This window comes from Ambystoma mexicanum, chromosome 12, assembly GCF_040938575.1.
Source record: "Ambystoma mexicanum isolate Mex_15411 chromosome 12, UKY_AmexF1_1, whole genome shotgun sequence".
Classification (NCBI taxonomy): domain Eukaryota; kingdom Metazoa; phylum Chordata; class Amphibia; order Caudata; family Ambystomatidae; genus Ambystoma; species Ambystoma mexicanum.
In genome coordinates this window covers 1,242,716,122-1,242,733,014 of record NC_090936.1, presented here as the reverse complement: position 1 = coordinate 1,242,733,014, position 16,893 = coordinate 1,242,716,122, and the positions used below count along the sequence as shown (strand labels likewise).

Here is a 16,893-nt window from a genome sequence, read left to right as displayed (position 1 = left end):
AGACCTTGGAGGGAGGGTATGCTGGGACATTGGAGGCCAGGCATGCTGGGACATTGGAGAGTGGGCACGGTGGGACCTTGGAGGGAGCGTATGCTGGGATATTGGAGGCCGGGCATGCTGGGATATTGGAGAGCGGGCACAGTGGGATCTTGGAGGGAGGGAACGGTGGGACATTGGAGGGAGGGAACGGTGTGACGTTGGAGAGTGGGAACGGTGGGACATTGGAGGCCGGGCATGCTGGGACATTGGAGGCCGGGCATGTGGGACATTGGAGAGCGGGCACGGTGGGACCTTGGAGGGACCGTATGCTGGGATATTGGAGGCCGGGCATGCTGGGACATTGGAGGCCGGGCATGCTGGGATATTGGAGAGCGGGCACAGTGGGATCTTGGAGGGAGGGAACGGTGGGACATTGGAGGGAGGGAACGGTGTGACGTTGGAGAGTGGGAACGGTGGGACATTGGAGGCCGGGCATGCTGGGACATTGGAGGCCGGGCATGTGGGACATTGGAGAGCGGGCACGGTGGGACCTTGGAGGGACCGTATGCTGGGATATTGGAGGCCGGGCATGCTGGGACATTGGAGGCCGGGCATGTGGGACATTGGAGAGCAGGCATGGTGAGACCTTGGAGGGAGGGTATGCTGGGACATTGGAGGCCAGGCATGCTGGGACATTGGACAGCGGCCACGGTGGGACATTGGAGGGAGGGTATGCTGGGACATTGGAGGCCGGGCATGTGGGACATTGGAGAGCGGGCACGGTGGGACCTTGGAGGGACCGTATGCTGGGATATTGGAGGCCGGGCATGCTGGGACATTGGAGGCCGGGCATGCTGGGATATTGGAGTGCCCTGGCACTTACTGGTTTACACATTAAGCACCTGTGAGGAATATGAGGGGGAAGCAGGTTGGTGAAATCTGGGTTCAGCATAAACGTCTGTTGATTTTCCGCTGGGAGGGTAGAGACCAGGGGGCAGAACCCAGCTTGATACTGATATCAGGGATGGTCAGTCCAGCTGGCAAGTCACATTACCGCCTTCGGGCCCTCTTGCAGGGCAATCACAGGAAGCCATCGCCACTTACTGCTGATGCTGTCTGCCAGGTTCTTGAGTTGCTGCACGTTGTCCAGCATCTCGACGTTTTGCGTGTACGGATTGTACCGAACGGAGAAAGGTCGCGGGATGGTGGCAGCGAATTTCCTGGAGCAGAAAACGACATGTGAGGTTAATGATGCCCTCTCCCGTCAACCCACACAGAAACCCACATTGCAATCCACTCTTACTCACAGGTGACCCCGAAGCAGAGGCAAAGAGTTACTAGATGGCAACACAGTGCGGGCTGCCTAGTGGGGTCGCAGGACAAGGGTTGGGAAGGGCAGCCCCCTGAGGGAGTGCAGAGCTTACCGAAGGTCTATTATGCGTTTTATTCTTCTTATAAGCAAATTCATGAGCACTAAAAATGTCATGTGTTATCAAACACCACATTGCACCTTGCAAGTTATGTTTTTTTAGTGAGTACACAACGGGTAACTGCGAAAGGCAAGGTGTTCTCAACCCTATCACCCTCCTGGAGACAAAAAAACATTGGGGTTGCACTTGCGCTGAGTGCAGGAAGCCTGCGATTAGCTCTAAAGAAGAACACTTATTGTGCGTGCTATGAAAATTTTACATACAACCACTCCATACCCAGGCTCTCATGTTTGCCCAGGAAGGGCTCTCCGTAAGAAGTTGGCGTCATTTTGAACAGGACGGAGCCTTAAAACAAGGCGGACCCAGAAGGTGTAATGCGCTTCTGCCTTGCTTCACTGCTCCGGCCATGTTCACCTCCTTCCAGGGTGGAGCGTGTGCAGGAAGTGTTGGAGTGTGCGCAGGAATTGGTGGAGCATGCACAGGAAGTGCTGGAGCATGCAAAGGTGGAGCGTGTGCAGGAAGTATTGGAGCGTACGCAGGAAGTGGTGGAGCATACACAGGAAGTGGTGGAGCGTGCACAGTAAGTAGTGGAGAGTACACAGGAAGTGGTGGAGCGTGCACAGTAAGTAGTGGAGAGTACACAGGAAGTGGTGGAGCATGCAGGAAGTGGTGGAGCATACTCAGGAAGTGGTGGAGCATACACAGGAAGTGGTGGAGCGTACGCGGGAAGTGGTGGAGAGTACACAGGAAGTGACGGAGCGTGCACAGGAAGTGCTGGAGCATGCAAAGGTGGAGCGTGCACAGGAAGTATTGGAGCGTACGCAGGAAGTGGTGGAGCATACACAGGAAGTGGTGGAGCGTGCACAGTAAGTAGTGGAGAGTACACAGGAAGTGGTGGAGCATACTCAGGAAGTGGTGGAGCATACATAGGAAGTGGTGGAGCGTACGCGGGAAGTAGTGGAGAGTACACAGGAAGTGATGGAGCGTACACAGAAAGTGGTGGAGCGTGCACAGGAAGTGGTGGAGCATGCGCAGGAAGTGGTGGAGAGTATACAGGAAGTAGTGGAGTGTACGCAGGAAGTGATGGAGAGTACACAGGAAGTGGTGGAGCATGTGCAGGAAGTGGTGGAGCGTACACAGGAAGTGGTGGAGCGTACGCAGGAAGTGGTGGAGAGTACACAGGAAGTGACGGAGCGTACACAGAAAGTGGTGGAGCATGCACAGGAAGTGGTGGAGCATGCGCAGGAAGTGGTGGAGAGTACACAGGAAGTGGTGGAGCATGTGCAGGAAGTGGTGGAGAGTACACAGGAAGTGGTGGGGCATGTGCAGGAAGTGGTTTAGCATACACAGGAAGTGGTGGAGCATACAGAGGAAGTGGTGGAGCGTGTGCAGGAAGTGGTGAGATGAGCACCTGCTAATGGGCATCTCCAGAATCCATGGGAACCCACTAGTAAACTCTGCCTGATAAGAGTTGCTTGCAGGCAGCGGAGAGTCAAACTGCAAGGTTAATTCACCGGGATTCAATCTTCACTTTACCCTACACTTTGTACATGGTGAAAATTGCATGTAGGAGACCCATCAGCACATAAGTGCAAACGTTGATGGTCCCGAGAATTCAAGTAGCATATGTGTAATTAAAATGATGCCCCTCTCCACTGAGCCATCTTTGACATGCCCAGAAGGGAGCCTGCTATTAGCTACTACTCTGAGCAAGAAATGGAGTGCCTAAGACCTCTGCTTGTCCACTCTGTAGCCTCTCTCCAGAAATGAAGTACCTGTATTTAAGAATATCAGCCATGGGACGGGTCATTTGCCGTCGTTACAGACCCAGCTCCTACAGTCTGCTATTTTCTCTTTCTTTTCTTCCCTCTGGCCCGATTCACTCTGCAGGGCACATCCTGGATGTTCTGATCCCCTCATACCTCCCCTTCTCTATCCCACTCACCACTCCTCTCACCTGGAGTAATCACTTTCCCCTTTCCTACCACATCTCTCTCTTTACCCCTCAGGCCAAGCCGACTCCAGCTCTGCCACCTACCTTCTCGGTCAGCTTTCTCTCCTTCTCCTGCAGCTTTGGCTGACTCACACCCTGACACAACCTTATCTAACCTTCATCTCTCTGTCCCTAACAGTCTTGATGTCCTTGCCGATGTCATGAAGATCCACTTGAAGCCCATATCCAAGTGCAACTCTTGGTAAGATTCCGACAACGCCACCCATAAACTTAAGTGTAGGGCGGCGGAGAGGAAGTGGAGAGCATCGAGCGCACACCCTCACTGAGAAGAGAGCCTACATCCATACATGCGTCTCTGCGGCATGTAACAACTCAGGCAAACTCTCTAAAATCTGCAAGGAGCTGGCCAATCCTGCTGCAGTCTCTACCTCTCCTGTTTCCTCCCAGGCACTCTGCATGGCCTTGGCCTCTCATTTCACTAAAACTCAGGACATCCTGTCCTGCCTCTCTTCCTGTATCTCCACCTCCCCCACTCTGGGCCCTCTTCCTGCTCCTACTTGTGAGTCTAAGAAACCTGGTGCCATCTTCATCCTCTCCTTCTCTCCTCACATCTCTGACATCTCTAAGAAGTCAAACTATCAGCTGCACCTCCTCAGAGGTATTCTTCCTTTTCTCACTTTCCCCCAGAAGCTCACTGTCTCCAGAGCTCTGGTCCTCTCTAGGCTGGACTATTGCAACAGCCTCTTTCTAAATCTTCCTGTCTCTACTCTTTGACCTTAACAACTTATCCAGAACAGGACTGCAAGACTTGCCCTTGGCGTGAAGCCCAGGGATCGTATCTCTCTAGCTCTGAAATCTCTAAATTTGCTCCCAGTGGCAACAAGGATCAAGTTCAAGACCCTTTGCATCGTCCAAAAGGCTTTCTGGGGCCCTGGGTCTGCACTAACTCCAACTCTCCCTAAACATCCCCCTTCTCGAGCTCTCTGCTCATCCACTTCCAACTTTCTGAGGGTGAGACGCTTCTGCAAGCAGAGATTGGGGGCATATATCTCTATCCTCCCTCGGCTGGGACTTCCCTCTGGAACAGCCTCTCTCAAACTTGAGCAGAACCACCTCTGGTTCTGGAAGCAACTCAAGACCTTCCTTTTCGCTTCTGCTTTCTCTCTTCCTCTCCCTTGCTGATGCACTTGACTGCTCCATGCACTGGCCCCCTGGCCACCCTCTGAACTCGGGCCCAGGCTCCTGCATGTCCAGTTACTCTCGCACTGCCTCTGGGCTCCCCAGCACTTATGGTCTGTATCTGCAACCCTATGTTCCCTTCTCTCTGCACTTATGAGCCACATTCTGGCTGCACTTATTGAGTTACCTGCACTTCTCGCCCCTCGTTACTTCTCTCCTTCCACTTCCCTGCACTTGCAAGATCTGAATAACACAAGGCCTAGTAAGGACTTTGTATTGTCCTCCCCTATATCCCCCTCCCTTGTCTTGTCGCGCCTATAAACACTTGTGTCCAGGTGCATTATACATGCCACATCTAGTGAGCCTGAAATGCAAAGCTAAGGATTTCTTGGGGGAGCACTTGCTGCTGTGCAGACGTTTTTCCGCCACATTTCAGGTGCATGGTGTCGGCAAGTGCAATCTTTCATTCCTCATCTTCTGGGCACTAGATGCTCTGTTTCAGCTTTTTTAAAGCCAGGTTGCAGGTACTATTTGTCATCAAGCATTTTGAGGCAAGGAGTGGGGGGGAGGTAGAAGACTGTCTAGACTTTCCAGGAAGTTAGGCCCTATGGCTTTCAGAGGCTCTGGGAGGTCGTTGTCGATCGAGACTCTTTCCTCTGTTTCTAACCATGTGTGTTGCTCCTGAGCTATCCGGTGGGATGGAGGGCGTGAGCTGCTCCTGAGCTATCCTGTATGATGGAGGGCGTGAGTTGCTCCTGAGCTATCTTGTGGGACAGAGGGTGTGAGCTGCTCCTGAGCTATCCCGTTGGATGGAGGGCGTGAGCTGTTTCTGAGCTATCCCATATGATGGATGGCATGAGCTGCTCCTGAGCTATCCCGTATGATGGAGGGCATGAGGTACTACTGAGCTATCCCGTATGATGGATGGCGTGAGCTGCTCCTGCGCTATCCCGTGGGATGGAGGGTGTGAGCTGCTCCTGAGCTATCCCGTGGGATGGCGGGCGTGAGCTACTCCTGAGCTATCCCATATGATGGAGGGCGTGAGCTGCTTTTAGCTATCCCGTGGTATGGATGGGGTGAGCTGCTCCTGAGGTATCCCGTGGGATGGAGGGCGTGAGCTGCTCCTGAGCTATCCAGTGGGATGGATGGCGTGAGCTGCTTCTGAGCTATCCCGTGGGGTGGATGGCGTGAGCTGCTCCTGAGCTATCTCATGGGATGGATGGCGTGAGCTGCTCCTGAGCTATCCCGTGGGATGAATGGCGTGAGCTGCTCCTGAGCTATCCCGAGGGATGGATGGCGTGAGCTGCTCCTGCGCTATCCCGAGTGATGGATGGTATGAGCTGCTCCTGAGTTATCCCGTGGGATGGATGCCGTGAGCTGCTCCTGAGCTACCCCGTGGGATGGATGGCGTGAGCTGCTCTTGAGCTATCCCGAGTGATGGATGGTATGAGCTGCTCCTGAGCTATCCCGTGGGATGGATGGTGTGAGCTGCTCCTGCGCTATCCTGTGGGATGGAGGGCGTGAGCTGCTCCTGAGCTATCCTGTGGGATGGAGGGCGTGAGCTGCTCTTGAGCTATCCCGTATGATGGAGGGCGTGAGCTGCTTTTAGCTATCCCGTGGGATGGATGGCATGAGCTGCTCCTGAGCTATCCCGTGGGATGGAGGGCGTGAGCTACTCCTGAGCTATCACGTATGATGGAGGGCGTGAGCTGCTTCTGAGCTATCCCATGGGATGGATGGCGTGAGCTGCTTCTGAGCTATCCCGTGGGATGGATGGCGTGAGCTGCTCCTGAGCTATCCCGTGGGCTGGATGGCGTGAGCTGCTCCTGAGCTATCCCATGGGATGAATGGCGTGAGCTGCTCCTAAGCTATCCCGTGGGATGGATGGCGTGAGCTGCTCCTGAGCTATCCCGAGTGATGGATGGTATGAGCTGCTCCTGAGCTATACCATGGGATGGATGGCGTGAGCTGCTCCTGAGCTACCCCATGGGATGGATGGTGTGAGCTGCTCCTGAGCTATCCCGTGGGATGGATGGCGTGAGCTGCTCCTGAGCTATCCCGTGGGATGAATGGCATGAGCTGCTCCTGAGCTATCCCGTGGGATGGATGGCGTGAGCTGCTCCTGAGCTATCCCGAGTGATGGATGGTATGAGCTGCTCCTGAGCTATCCCGTGGGATGGATGATGTGAGCTGCTCCTGAGCTACCCCGTGGGATGGATGGCGTGAGCTGCTCCTGAGCTATCCCGTGGGATGGATGGCGTGAGCTGCTTCTGAGCTATCCCGTGGGATGCAGGGCACGAAAGGAATGTCTTATGATATGAAGATGGACGTCCAGAAGAAACCCCTAGTCCCTCTTCCTCAGCCCTTCCCACACTGGGATTCACCAAGACATTAAGATGGCAGCTATTCCATATACCCACTCTAGGTGGCGTGGCATGGGCAATGGGGGGGTCTTGAAGGAATGGCTACTGGGCAGGCATTCAGAGAGCACTAGTCTTTGACATTCCTGCAATGCCAGGATCTCTTACCGGACTTTTTCCTTGGCGTCTTCGAAGCTGTCGGCCACATAGTAGACGGGCTGGAACTCGGTGATGGGGTATTTCTGGAGCGCCGTCTTGGCGGGGTCAAAGGGCTGCAGCTCGGGTTTATCGGTCAGACAGTACTGCAAAAAGAAGATGCAAGAATTCAGCAAAGATGGGAGCAGCAAAGAGCACTGACACTGGCCCCTAACAGGCTTCGTGTACACTGGTACCCCACAGGCTCCGTGTACACTGGCACCCCGGAGGCTCCAAGTACACTGGCACCCCAAAGGCTCTGTGTACACGGCCACCCCACAGGCTGAGCGTACACTGGCACCCCACAGGCTCCGTGTACACTGGCAACCCACAGGCTGCGTGTACACGTGCACCCCACAAGCTCCAAGTAAATTGGCACCCCACAAGCTCCGAGTACACTGGTTGCATGTACACTGGCATCCCACAGGCTCCGTATACACTGCCACCCCACAGGGTGCCTGTACACTGGTACCTCACAGGCACCCCACAGGCTCCATGTACACTGGCACCCCACAAGCTCTGAGTAAACTGGCACCCCACAAGCTCCGAGTACACTGGCACGCCACTGGCTGCGTGTACACTGGCATCCCACAGGCTCTGTGTACGCTGGCCCCCCACAGGCTGCGAGTACACTGGCACCCACAGGGTGCATGTACACTGGCCCCCCACAGGCTCCTCGTACACTGGCACCCCACAGCCTCCTCGTACACTGGCACCCCACAGACCCGCGTACACTGGCACCCCACAGACTCCGCGTACACTGGCACCCAACGGGCACCTGGTACACTGGCACCTCGCAGACAGCACGTACAGTGGCACCCCACAGGCTGCATGTACACTGGCACCCCACAGGTTGAGGGTACACTGGCACCCCACAGGCTCCACGTACACTGGCAACCCACAGGCCTCTTTCTACGCTGGCAACCCACAGGCCTCCGTATACACTGGTCCCCCACAGGCTCTGTGTTCATTGGCATCCCACAGGCTCTGTGTACACTGGCACCCCACAGGCTCTGTGTACACTGGCCCCCCGAAGGCTGCATGTACACCAGCACCCCACAGGCTGCATGTACACTGGCACCCCACAGACTCCGTGCACACTGGCACCCCACAGTCTCTGTGTACATTGGCACCCCACAGGCTGTGTGTATGCTGGCAACACACAGGCTGCATGCACGCTGACACCCCACAGGCTGCGTGTACACTGGCCCCCCCACAGGCTCCAAGTACACTGGCACCCCACAGGCTCCTCGTAAACTGGCACCCCACAGGCTCCGTGTACACTGGCACCCCACAGGCTGCATGTACACTGGCAAACCACAGGCTGCATGTACACTGGCACCCCACAGGTTGAGGGTACACTGGCACCCCACAGGCTGAAGGTACACCGGCACCCCACAGGCTATGCGTACACTGGCACCCCACAGGCTCTGAGAACACTGGCAACCCACAGGCCTCGGTATGCACTGGCCCCCCACAGGCTCTGTGTACACTGGCACCCCACAGGCTCAGAGTACACTGGCACCCCACAGGCTCTGTGTACACTGGCACCCCACAGGCTGAGGGTACACTGGTACCCCGCAGGTTCCATGTTCATTGACATCCCACAGGCTCCGTGTACATTGGCACCCCACAGGCTCCGTGTACACTGGCACCCTATAGGCTCTTAATATACTAGCAACCCACAGTCTCCGAGTACACTGGCACCCCACAGGCTCTGTGTACACTGGCAACCCATAGGCCTCTGTGTACACTGGCAACCCATAGGCCTCTGTATACACTGGCCCCCCACAGGCTCCCTGTACACTGGTACCTCACAGGCACCCCACAGGCTCACAGTACAATAGCGCCCACCAGGCTCCATGTACACTGGCACCCCATAGGCTGTGTACACTGGCACCCCACAGGCTCTGTGCACACTGGCACCCCACACGCTCCGTGTTCATTGGCACCCCACAGGCTCTGTGTACACTGGCACCCCACAGGCTCTGTTTACACTGGCCCCCACAGGCTGCGTGTACACTGGCACCCCACAGGCTGTGTACACTGGCACCCCACAGGCTCTGAGTACACAGGCACCCCACAGGCTCCGTGCACGCTGGCACCCCACAGGCTCTGTGTTCATTGGCACCCCACAGGCTCTGTGTACACTGGCACCCCACAGGCTCTGTTTACACTGGCCCCCACAGGCTGCATGTACACTGGCACCCCACAGGCTCTGTGTACACTAGCAACCCACAGGTTGGGTGTACGCTGGCAGCGAACAGCATCCATGTACACAGGCACCCCACAGGCTCTGTGTACACTGGCACCCCACAGGCTCCGTGTACACTGGCCCCCCGAAGGCTGCATGTACACCAGCACCCCACAGGCTGCATGTACACTGGCACCCCACAGACTCCGTGCACACTGGCACCCCACAGTCTCTGTGTACATTGGCACCCCACAGGCTGTGTGTATGCTGGCAACACACAGGCTGCATGCACGCTGGCACCCCACAGGCTGCGTGTACAGTGGCCCCCCCACAGGCTCCAAGTACACTGGCACCCCACAGGCTCCATGTACACTGGCACCCCACAGACTCTGCGTACACTGGCACCCCATAGGCACTGTGTACACTGGCACCCCACAGACTGCACGTACACTGGCACCCCACAGGCTGCATGTACACTGGCACCCCACAGGTTGAGGGTACACTGGCACCCCACAGGCTGAAGGTACACCGGCACCCCACAGGCTATGCGTACACTGGCACCCCACAGGCTCCGAGAACACTGGCAACCCACAGGCCTCGGTATGCACTGGCCCCCCACAGGCTCTGTGTACACTGGCACCCCACAGGCTCAGAGTACACTGGCACCCCACAGGCTCTGTGTACACTGGCACCCAACGGGCACCTGGTACACTGGCACCCCACAGGCTCCATGTACACTAGCAACCCACAGGTTGGGTGTACGCTGGCAGCGAACAGCATCCATGTACACAGGCACCCCACAGGCTCTGTGTACACTGGCACCCCACAAGATCCGGGTACACTGGCACCCCACAGGCTACGTGCACACTGGCACCCCACAGTCTCCGAGTACACTGCCACCCCACAGGCTGCGTGTACACCGGCACCCCACAGACTCTGTGTACACTGGCACCCTACAGGCTCTGAGTACACTGGCACCCGACAGGCACCATATACACTGGCACCCCACAGGCTGCGTGTACACTGGCACCCCACAAGCACCCCACAGGCTCTGCGTACACTGATACCCTGCAGGCTCCGCGTACACTGGCACCCCACAGGCTGAGTGTAAACTGGCACCCCACAGGCTCCACATACACTGGCATCCCACAAACTCTGTGTACACTGGAACCCCACAGGCTGCGTGTACACTGGCACCCCACAGGCACCCCAAAGGCTCTGCATACACTGATACCCCACAGGCTCCGAGTACACTGGCAACCCAGAGACACCACGTACACTGGCACCCCAAGGCTGCGTATACACTGGCAACCCACAGGCACCCCACAGGATCTATGTACACTGGGACCCCACAGGCTCAGAGTACACTGGCACCCACAGGCTTAGAGTACACTGGCACCCCACAGGCTTTGTAGGCTCTGAGCACACTGGCACCCCACAGGCTTCGAGTAAACTGGCACCCCACAGGCTCTGAGTACACTGGCACCCCACAGGCTCAGTGTACACTGCTACCCCACAGGGTGGGTGTACACTGGCTCCCCACAGGCTCCGTGTACACTGGCACCCCACAGGCTCCGAGTACACTGGCACCCCACATGCTCCGTGTACACTGGCACCCCACAGGCTCCGTGTACACTGGCACCCCACAGGCTCCGAGTACACTAGCACCCCACATGCTCCATGTACACTGGCACCCCACAGGCTGAGTGTACATTGGCAACCCACAGGTCCTGTGTACGCTGGTACCCCACAGGCTCTGTTTACACTGGCACCCAAAGGTTGAGTGTACACTGGCACCCAACAGGCTCTGTGTACACTGGCACCCCACAGGCTCCAAGTACACTGGCACCACACAGGCTCCGTGTACACTGGCACCGCACAGGTTCCGTTTACACTGGCACCACACAGGTTTTGGGTACACTTGCAACCCACAGACTCCATGTACACTGGCACCCGACAGGGTGCATGTACACTGGCACCCCACAGGCTTCGAGTAAACTGGCACCCCACAGGCTCCGCGTACACTGGCACCCCATAGACTCCGTGTTCACTGGCACCCCGCAGGGTGCTTGTACTCTGGCACCCCACAGGCTCCGTGTACACTGGCACCCCACAGGCTCCGAGTACACTGGCACCGCACAGGCTCCGAGTACACTGGCACCGCACAGGCTGCATGTACATTGGCCCCCCACAGGCTACGTGTACATTGGCCCCCCCACAGGCTACACGTTATTTTGCCACCAGGCTTTTTAATTAGATTTTTAAGAAACATGTTCATCGAATGCCTAACCCCTGTGCCTATTTCATCCCCTTCCCCATGCTCTTTATTTTTCGATGTTTATTCGATAATATTTTTAGTTTAGTTTAGTTTACTTTATTATTTATATAGGGACCGCCTGGCCCTGGGGCATCCAGGCGCTTGTTAATGGTTACATGTTACAGGTTACAAGTTACACGTTACAAGGTTACATGGTTGCATACACTCCAGAGGATAAGGGAACACTACAGAAACCCCATGAGACTAAAAACAGACAGTTAAGCGGGTAAATCCCACAAAAAAGGGGGGTCTTACAGTGTACCCAGAACACAGGCAATGTAGAAGACAGGGTGTTCCAGAGCCCCGGAACGGCCAGCGAGAAGGCGCGACTTCTGTAGCACTGGACACAGTAAATAGATGTAAGTCAGCTTGTGGTAGCCAAGAGGTTAGAGAAAGTGACCTCCATGTTTGATACAGATTCTAGGGCAAAGTCAACAGAGTATCTGGGCCAGAGAGACAGCACAGGGGACATGCGCTGGGCTTGGAAGCAAGATCACGCAGAGGAAGACAGGTTCGAATCCCTGATCCGCGCTTAGGAACCAAACTCAGGTATGGTATTAGGTGGGTTATAAAAAAAAACAATAAAATCAAAATGAGGGGCCTGAGAAGGAATGGAGTGGAACAAGGCCGGAATAAATCCTTAGAAAGTTTCTGAGTTTAGGAAACCGGGTGGACTGCGTAGCAAAAGACACCCTGGAACACAATTTTCAAAGTAGCCCCATTTAACACATGTTCAGCAAGCCCACACAAGAGGCCCCAGAGTTCCCTATTGACCAGTCCACTGTGGAGGCCAGTCCACCCTGTGTACACGTCATTATAGCATTCGCAGATGACGCCAAGCTCAAGTGACTCCCTGGCAAGGTGATGGCCACAGGCCCCGGGCCGTACGAATTTCGGCCCGATGGAGGGCATGGGGGGATAGGCGCAGGGTGGAGGCAGAGGAGGGGCCCACATAGTGGGAGGGCAGCCAGGAGATGCCCCCCCACTCAGGTTGTCATGGTAACATGGCCCAAACACAAGAAGGTGAGAAGGGAACCGGCGGGGGGCCAGGGGAGTGCCGGCCCCCCACGAGAATAACAAAAGGGGGAAGAAGGATATAAGCGGTCCCTTGGTGAAGGAGAGGCACATTCGAAAGAGAAGCACACCCACCTCGGGTACAGCTTCTCAGGAGGAAGAAGGAGCACCCAGTGGTGCCAGTACCCACCCCGCAAGGGGATCAAGTGGGGACACCCAAGGAGCAGGTGGAAGTGGTAGCCACGCCCCGGGGTGGAAAAGAGGCACCCGGGGTGGAACCCAGAACCACAGCAGGCAAAGAGGGAGTGCCAGTAATGACAAAGTTGGGCAGGCCAACAATGGGCAAAGATGTGCATGGAAGGGCAAGGAAGACAATGGCATGGGACATAGATGAAAAGGTGAAGGAAAACATTTGGCGGAAGGAATTTATAGATATTTTTTCTCTGCTGGAATACCAAAAAAGGGGCTATGGTGTGTCACAGGAGGACAGGAAAGAGGATGAGAAGGGAATATGCAGGAGATTAACAGTGGAACTGAACTTTGAGAATTGGGTGTCAGCATTCCATATCCTGTCCACCATTATCTTTCAAAATACCCAGAAAATGGGATAGCGCTAGTGACATACGAGCAAAGGGTGTTCAAAGTGCACAAGGCTTTTGGGGGCGAGGCATGGTGGGTGTATGACCATGAATCCAGAAAGGAGATGGGTTGTTACCCCGACATAGAATGGGACGAGGAGGACTATAACATATACATATTCAATGTGCTGAAGGAGAAGAGGGAACAGAATACATGGGGTCAGCTGAAGAGACCCTATTGGCAGAATAATTATAGGGGCGAGAATAGGTACAACACCAGGAGGCAGCGGTCAGGGGAACAGCAGTTTCGGAACAGGCAATTTGGATCATAGCGAGGATGGCAGAGCAGCATGCCACCAACAGCACAGAGGGATAGCGGGGGGGAGGGGGCGCTTGGCCAACACAGGGCCCGCCGGCCCAATGATGGAAATTTGAAAGTGGGTCCTGCAGTTGGGGGAAGGACTCAAGTGCACCAAATGTAGCAGGGAACACAGCAGTGCAAAGTGCAGGAGGGCAGCAACAGCCAGCAATAGGCACGGCAATGGAAAGCGATCTTAGGGTCTGGGGCTCAATTGGGAAGTCACCGGTAAGACTGGACAAAATGGAAACATGGCTTCAGGTGTTGCCAGACAAAGAAACGGCAGTACCGATAAGGGATGGTTTTGTTGTAGAGTTCACAATCCCGTTTACAGGACAAGGGTCACAGGACATACCAAGGAATTTGAAGTCAGCAAGGAGAACCCGGGGTTGGTTGGGGAGAAAATAAGGAAAGAGATAGAGCTAGGAAGGATGGGGGTTCCTTTCAAGACACTGCCTTTCCAGGTTTCATCTGCTCCCCCCTGGGTCTAATACCAAAAAAAGAAAAAGGGGAATTTAGACTCATTCACCACCTCTCATACCCCACATGTGCCTCAGCAAACGACGGGATCCCCCCCACTGGAGGCAACAGTGTCATACACAGACTTCCAAGAAGCAGTAGAGTTGGTCAGAAGAGCAGGTGAGGGGGCATGGATGGCAAACGCAGACATAAAATCAGCATGCTGTCTCCCTACCAGTACACAGGACATCACAGCAGTGCCTATGCATGCATTTGGGAGGGAACTATTACTTCGACAAATATCTTCCCATGGGCTGAGCGATTTCCTGCGCATACTTTGAAAAATTGAGCTCCTTCCTGCAAAGGGCACTGACCAAGGAGATGGCAGAGGAAAGGATTGTCCATTACCTAGGCGATTTCCTGTTTGTAGGGCCACAGGGGTCAGGTTTATGTAAGGAAACACTGGAAAGATTTGTGGAGTTAACTGAGGAATGGGGGATCGCATTGGCGGGGAAAAGAACAATGGGTCCTACACAGACCATATAGTTTCTTGGCATAGAGATTGAAGGAGGGGGGTGTCACATCCCAGAGGAGAAGGTGGCAGACCTCCTAAATACCATCAGAGAGTTGGGAAAAAGTAACAAAGCCACGTTAAGGGAACTACAGTCCTTGTCAGGAAAGTTAAACTTCATGGGGAGGGTAATACCCCAGGGGAAGGTTTTCCAGAGAAGCATTAAATTGAGAACAAAAGGGGCCAGGCTAGGACATCACAGAGTCAGATAAGGGCAAGGAGTTAAAAAGGACATGGCAGTATGAGTAGAATTCCTGAAAAACTTGAACGGCTCGGTTATCTGGTGAACGCCTGTCAACCAGGAGGGAAGGAGAGTACTGTTCGCCGACGCTGCAGGGGTGTGCAGTTTCGGGTCATTATTGGGCACTGAATGATGCGCGGAAGAATGGCCACAAACATGTCATGGGATTGAATGGACCAGAAATATCACATTGTTGGAACTGTTTCCAATATGGGTGTCATTAAGCTCTTGGAGTGGCGATTTGCGCAATAAAGAGGTGGTGGCATGGTCAGACAACATGGCAGTGGTGCAGGTGCTGAATAAGGGAAGCACATCCTGCCCACTGGTGTTGGAGCCATTGAGAGCCATTACATTGGAATCATTGAAAAATAATGTATTTCTAAGAGCCAGGCACATCGCCGGCGAGGTGAATTTAGACGCCCTGTCTCGTTTGCAGTGGGAAAAGTTCAGGAAGCTGAGGCTGGACGCAAAGGAGCAAAAGACGCCCACACCAGGACAGGCATGGGCACCACTGTTGGCATTGGAGAGGAAAGAAAGATTAGCCAGGGGCCGGAAGGGCTGGCGGCAAATGAAGTAAGGAACCTGGACGTCTCATAAGGGACCTTGCCCGGAACGCTTTGGCCCAGAAAACGGGTAAGCAATATGAAAAACACTTAAATGTATTAAGGGAAACAAGAAAACAAAAAGTGGTAAACATTACGACAAGCGATATGTGCACATTTTTGGAGGTGGCATTTACGCAAGGGAAGAGGAAGAGCTGGGCGGCTGCACATCGAGCAGCAGTCACATACGCTGCAAAAATAGCCGGGGGGGCAGACCCAACAGACAGCCCATTAATAAGATACGCAATGAAGGGTTGGGTAAAATTGGAGGGAAAGAAATCAGATGGCAGGAGGCCTTTACATTCTGGGAAGCTGGTCGTGCTGCTAGAGGTCACGTGCTCCAGCATTCATGAGACATCATTGTTCAGGGCAGCCTTAACAATAGCTTAATATGGGGCCCTTACAATCGGGAAGCTGGTGGCTCGGAATACAACAGCAGGGGATGAGCTGGCGATGGGCGACATCAGCATAGGGACAAAAGGCATGACCATACTAATAAGAAAATCTAAAACCGACCAAACGGGAAATGGGAGAGCAATAGAACTGACCTGCATCAAGGAGAGGGGCCATTGTCCCAGGTGCATCACGCAGGCATTTCTAGATAAACAGCCAGCACTGGGGGGACAACTCCTAATACACAAGGATGGCACCGCCCTCGGCAGATACCAATTCCAGGCAGTGCTGAAGAAGTCCATAGGTAAGGCAGGGTGGGAACCATCAGAGTTCGGAACGCACTCGTTTTGAATAGGGGTGGACACGTCAGCCTCGGCTGGGGGCTTGGGAGCAGAAGGAGACAAGAGAATTGGGGGTTGGAGATCAAATTGTTTCAAAAAATATGTAGGAGAGGAACTAATATAACTGCCCCTCTCCTATCCTTAGATGCAGGCCCGTGCAGACCGGTGGATCGAGGAAGTAAAACATGGGCTCCATTTCCCCCGAACCATCACGTCAGGGTGGGGGTTGCCGGGGATGCACCGGGAAGACATCCACGACAGACTCTGGGATTTATTTAGTTTGAGAGACCCAACGGAGCACCTGCTGATACATCTCGGGGGCAACGATCAGGCCTGAATGGGGAGGGGAAGGCTACAGAGGGACTTCTGCGAGTCCCTGCACAACATGGCACACTGCTGGAGGGGAACAGAGATTTTTATGTCTGAGATAATACCACAAAGGATTTGGTATGGGGCAAATTGCAGAAAGGCAGTGGAAACATCTAGGAGAAAGCTGAACAAAACACTGGAGAAATACTGCAGTAGCACATGGGTTACATTTTATGCGACATGGACTGTCCCAGAACAACCCTGATTTGTTCCACCAGGACAGGGTTCACCTGTCGCGAGAGGGGATGGAGGTGTTCTCGAAGAGCATTTTTAGGGTGCTAGAGGGACGGGGATGCAGATTGAAGTACTTTTGGGGGATCCTGAACGGCCGGGGCACCACCCAATCAGGTGTGGCGGCA

The 16,893-nt window shown here is 54.7% G+C and overlaps 1 protein-coding gene across 2 annotated transcripts in view; it reads right to left on the bottom strand.

The window, feature by feature from the left end:
• Positions 1-16,893, bottom strand: part of PAH (phenylalanine hydroxylase) — a 418,172-nt gene that overhangs the window by 13,942 nt on the left and 387,337 nt on the right. For both annotated transcript variants that reach the window (XM_069629925.1, XM_069629926.1), the window contains 2 exons: positions 7,071-7,204; positions 1,084-1,199 (listed from right to left, as the gene is read on the bottom strand). In XM_069629925.1, the coding sequence (XP_069486026.1) occupies positions 1,084-1,199; positions 7,071-7,204 (250 nt within the window). The remainder of the gene's footprint in view (positions 1-1,083; positions 1,200-7,070; positions 7,205-16,893) is intronic.